The sequence below is a fragment of the Chinchilla lanigera genome, unplaced genomic scaffold (genome assembly GCF_000276665.1).
Source record: "Chinchilla lanigera isolate Chin_1 unplaced genomic scaffold, ChiLan1.0 scaffold00022, whole genome shotgun sequence".
NCBI classification, from domain to species: domain Eukaryota; kingdom Metazoa; phylum Chordata; class Mammalia; order Rodentia; family Chinchillidae; genus Chinchilla; species Chinchilla lanigera.
This window is the reverse complement of record NW_004955423.1, coordinates 24,023,327-24,027,992: the sequence shown is the minus strand read 5'-3', so window position 1 is coordinate 24,027,992 and position 4,666 is coordinate 24,023,327. Positions and strand designations below refer to the sequence as shown.

General features: G+C 48.8%; 2 protein-coding genes across 5 annotated transcripts in view; one reads left to right on the top strand and one right to left on the bottom strand.

The window, feature by feature from the left end:
* The window catches only part of Wdr78 (WD repeat domain 78), a gene marked incomplete in the record, with an annotated part of 61,991 nt that extends 61,922 nt beyond the window's left edge, over positions 1-69 (bottom strand). Inside the window, 1 exon segment of the mRNA XM_013514439.1 lies at positions 1-69.
* The window catches only part of Mier1 (mesoderm induction early response 1, transcriptional regulator), a 54,900-nt gene continuing 50,265 nt past the window's right edge, over positions 32-4,666 (top strand). The window contains exons 1-2 of one of the 4 annotated variants that reach the window (XM_005385279.2): positions 32-192; positions 1,209-1,309. In XM_005385279.2, the coding sequence (XP_005385336.1) occupies positions 126-192; positions 1,209-1,309 (168 nt within the window). In that variant the 5' untranslated portion in view covers positions 32-125. Of the gene's footprint in view, positions 193-225; positions 494-1,208; positions 1,310-3,894; positions 3,978-4,666 lie in introns of those variants that run through there. The other 3 variants (XM_005385285.2, XM_013514440.1, XM_005385281.2) reach the window with 3 other exon arrangements.

Genomic DNA, 4,666 nt, shown 5'->3' with positions numbered 1-4,666 from the left:
GGGGAGGGCAGAGGGTTGGCGGAGGGGAGGAAGCTCCGGACGCCGCCTCGGAGGAGGAGGCGGAGGCGGAGGCGGGCGGCCGGGCCCAGGCCCCTCCCAGGCGGCGAGTCTCCGGCTGCAGGCGGATGGATGGGGCGTCTTCAGGCGGTGGTGGCAGGAGCGCGGGCGGCGGCGGGCGCGGCGGCAGCAGCTGTAAGTGGGGGCGGCCCCGACGCCCTCTCCCCTGCTCTTCTCGCGCGGGTGCGGGGCGCCCAGAGTCGCCCTCAGCCCCTTTTGCGGCGTCCCCTCCCCCACCGCGGAGCGCCGCCCGGAAGACCCTACACTTCCGGGGCGGAGCTTCTGCAAGACTCGCCGGCCCCCGAGGGCGCATGCGCAGCGTCCGCGCCGCCCGACGCTTCCCGGCCGCCGTCCTTCTCCTTTCGCAGTGGCGGCGGCGGTGGCGGCGTCTGCAGGGCTTCCCGGCGACCGCGGCTCGCTAGGAATCCGCTGCGGAGTGAGTTCGCCTGGCGCTGTTCGTTTCCGCCCCTTTCTCCTGGCGGCCGGCGATCCGGTCGGGGTGGAGCTAAGTGACCACTCCCCTGCGGCTCCACCCCTTTCCCCCGCGTCGGTCCCGGCCGCGAGGCTCCCGCCTGCACTGCGGGATCCTGGACCAGCCTGCCCTTTGCCTTGGGAGTGGAGGCGGGAAGGGCGAGCCTGCGCGGCCTGACGCGGGGGAACGGGTCCTCCCACCTGCCCGCGGCCCTGGGAGTGGCCTTACTCTTTCCGCTCGTCGCGGAGCGGTCCCCGGCCTGGAGCCTGGCGCTGGTCCTCGCTCGCTGCGCGACCTTGGGCGAGTCACTGCCCCTCTCCGAGCTTTAGGTTCCCCTTTGAAAGCTCCCTCCGGCGCTAAAACTGCTTCTGCAGAAACCCTTACGCATGTATAAGACTGGCCTGCCGAGGCCGCCGAGCTGAGATGACCCGCAGTTGACTGAACCTTCTTCAAGGATGGGTGAAACACGGCGACCTAATTTTTGGGTCGCTTTTATTTCTTCACCGGTGGTTGCAAATTGCATGACTCCAGGTTCATTCACGCTTGCCTGACATTGTCATGGGATCCTTGACCCAGTTCCCAGCCATCGTTTTAGAAATGCGAGGCAGGGCGCACGGTGAGCTTGAGCGAGCGCGGGTTCTGTCTCGTCGCTACTGAGGCTTTCTTTCCTTTAATCCAGATGGTGTGGTGGCTCGATTTTCCCAGTGCCTGGCTGAGTTTCGGACGTGGTTAAGAACCAACTGGTTGAGGTTCAATGCAGACAAGACGGATGTGATGCTGGTAGGAGGGGCGCCCTTGGCGATGAAGGGAGGGGAAGTGCAGACCCCCTCACGGAATGTGTGGCTCTGCTGAGTTCGCCTTTGGGAACTGCTCCAGGGCCAGTCGTCTCCAGAGCCCGGGTGAGATAAAAATAACAGCAGCGTACGAACTGCAAACATCGTAGTTTGTAACAGACTGTTAAAATTGGCCCACTCGATAAAACTGTGTAGGAATCATGAAAAAAATATTCCTTGAAGAACCGGAAGGCTAGACAAGTGTTTCCGGGCGGTTTTAATAATAAAAGACTATCAAAAAGATGATGGTTATTGTTGCATAAATGTGGGGCTTCCGTATGTACTGCAGTTCTGCTTTTGCACCCTGTATTCTGCCTATGAAAGGTAAACTCGATTTATCTTAAATGTCATTTAAGAAATGAGGCTTTTGTGTTTAGACATTTCAAGGCGAATTTGTAAGTAGCCATTAATTTTTGTCCTCCAATCGTGAACACGTGATGTAGGCTGTCACTTTCAAAGAAAAATTTTAGTAGTTTACAGAACAATCTCAAAAGAGACTCATGGGCCCTGGAAATTATTAGATACGGAACTTGGTTTGAGGGTTTTGGATATATTGTATTCATGTTTCAGGCGAGCAACCTCACAGTCGAAATTGTTGCAAGGGTTTTCTTGTTACATTTTGAGAGGCACCTCCTTGATCGCATATACATATGCTTTGTATAGTGTCAGTATGCATGCATGTGAGTCAGTTCTTGCTACCAAATAAAAGGTTGTGTTTCTTAGGTATATGTGAATGTAAGCAAAGCTTGTTTATTAATTCACTTGTTGAGGTAAAATTGTGACCGTAAGTGCATCTTTTAACAGCAAGACAATACTTGTGAAAGGCTCGTGTGTGAGTATGCATATGCATGCATAGATACCTAATAGCCGCTGAAATACTGCGTAGTAACTTTTGAAAGTAGGAGTCAGGAAGTTGCTTAAAAATAATTTTCCCAACTTAATAGCAGTTGTGAGTAGCTCAATGTGGCAAAAATTAGTACTTGCTAAAAATAAAGAGGCCATTTGTTGGGGGAATAAGATCTAAGGAAGCATTTATTTAGACTTTGTAGTGATATTTTTGTTCTGGGACATAAAATAAACTTCACGTAACATTGGAATCAACCACACTTGAAGCATTTTAGGACACAATTCTACCAGCTACCATTTTGGGTATCCCATTAGTACATACTGCAAAATGTGCTAATTTTAAAAGGTCACAATTAAGGGAGAATTTTGTGATGTCTTTAGCTCTCTTGTGTCCTGTTCTCAGCTCCTCTCATATCACTAGGCTTTAAAGATGTGATTTTAAGCCCAAATTCTTGACTTTGAGTAAAAAGAGGGTATCTGTCGAATTAATCCAAAGTGCTGAAGAACTAGGAATACTGGATGAAAGTAACAAGGAATGGGTTCTGGCTGAATAACAGAAGGACTGGAGCTTTTTTTGAAGAGCCTAGTCCCTCTGTGAGCTACAGTGAGTTGTTGGAGGTTGTTCTGACCGTGCAGAAAGCCCTGAAGTAGAAGCATTAATGAAGGATTCCTACCTGGAATAGAGAACTAAGGACTTTTAAGCACCACCCAACACTAAGAGTCTGTGACTAATGAATACTTAGTTCTTACAGGGTTCATTCTGAAGAAGCCAGAGGTGAAAAACAGTGCTTCCCTTAAGGTGGCCTCCAAAGTTGTTTAAAGCTAAGTACCTCACTAGATAAAATGCGATGGAAGTATACTGAATTCAGGAGTAATGTGTAACCTATGACTTGCAGTATTCAAGCTGTTTCTCTTTACCTTAGAATGATGTCTGGCCCTAAAAACCAACCAAAGTCCAAAGTATTAAAAAGGGAGGAACAATGTCAAGGAAATGTTTTCCCCAGACAATAATGCCACTTCATGTTAACAGTGCCAGGCAGTATTAATAAACTCTGATGTCGTTTAACAGTAAGAATGCCCTTTCAGAAATGCCTCGGACTCAGTTTTCCTGGCTCTCAGGATACATCCACTTGCTTAAGGGATCTTGAGCCCCTGCTTTTTGTCACAGTTGGGTATCTGTTGGCCATTTAACTGAAGAAGCAAAGATTTCATGGACTAAAAGTAATCAAGTTATTCTTGCACCCTGTATTTTAACAACACTTTAGTTTTCCAGCCAGCTAAGTTTCAAACATTGACTTTAATATTTTAGGGCAACATCTACCTTGGTCCCTGCAGTGTAAAACCCAACTGTCCGCGCCTGGCAGGACCTTCGTGGCCACGGCAGGTCCATATACGTGCATTGTTCTTCACCTTCAGCTCTTTTCCTCAAGTGCATGCAACTGTTTGGATATGAACTGGTATTTTTTAGAAGACATTTTATTTCAAGTCCAAAGCATTAACAGGGTAACTCCTAGAAACTGTATACCTATGCTCTTTTACTTACTCGAGGAAGCCTGCAAAAAGAAAACACTTTATATATTTTCTTAAAAATAAACTGAAAATACTGTACGGTACAGTTAATGGTACAATTTGTTTGTAGACTTGGGAACCTTAAAGTTTTCCTTTCTCTTCTTTCCCTTGCTTTTCTTTCAGTAGAAAATGTGCATCAGATGTTTATGTTTAATTGGGTTACAGACTGTCTGGGGACTCTTTTCCTGTCAATTTACCAGGTAATGACCTTTCACTCAGCAGCTACTAAATATACCTATACATGCAGCTTATTCGTACACAAATTATTGGACATAAGAGTGTCCGGCTAATGATGAATCTTTGAAAACAGGAAAATGCTTGGTAGAGTCTATAGAGTTTTAAGGGCATACGAATAATTTAAGAAAGTAGCGCCCTCCATATTGCATTCTAAATATGAATTGAAATATATAAATATATATCCAATTATGCGGTATATTGTAGCACTGGTATCACATTATTTCGTGGGAATGTGTAATTCTCATTTAACTGTCGGATTTTGGTAGTCACTTTTGAAACCACATTTAGAAGAATCCTTTAAGATTTGAAAAAAATGGCCCTTGGAAATCAGATTTATTAATCCTGCCTTGGTAAATTACGTTGGGGCCGATTCCCTCGCGCCTTCAGCGGCCGCGCCGCCTGGGTCGGGAAGTGCGACGCTGTCGCCGCGCAGCCCGGGCCGGCGATCGCGCAGCCGCCGGCAGCCGGCCGCACTCCGCGCGCAGGGTGGGCGGGCAGCTTGTCAGTGTGCGCGTCGCAGAATTTCGCCCAGTCCTGCGAAAATTCGACCGTTGCACGAGCACGCTGCTGCTGGCTTTTCCGGAGCGTGAGAAAGCGGGCAGACCCGGCCCGGCTGGGAGGGCCGCGGCGGGCGCCGCTCGGGCGGGGCGGG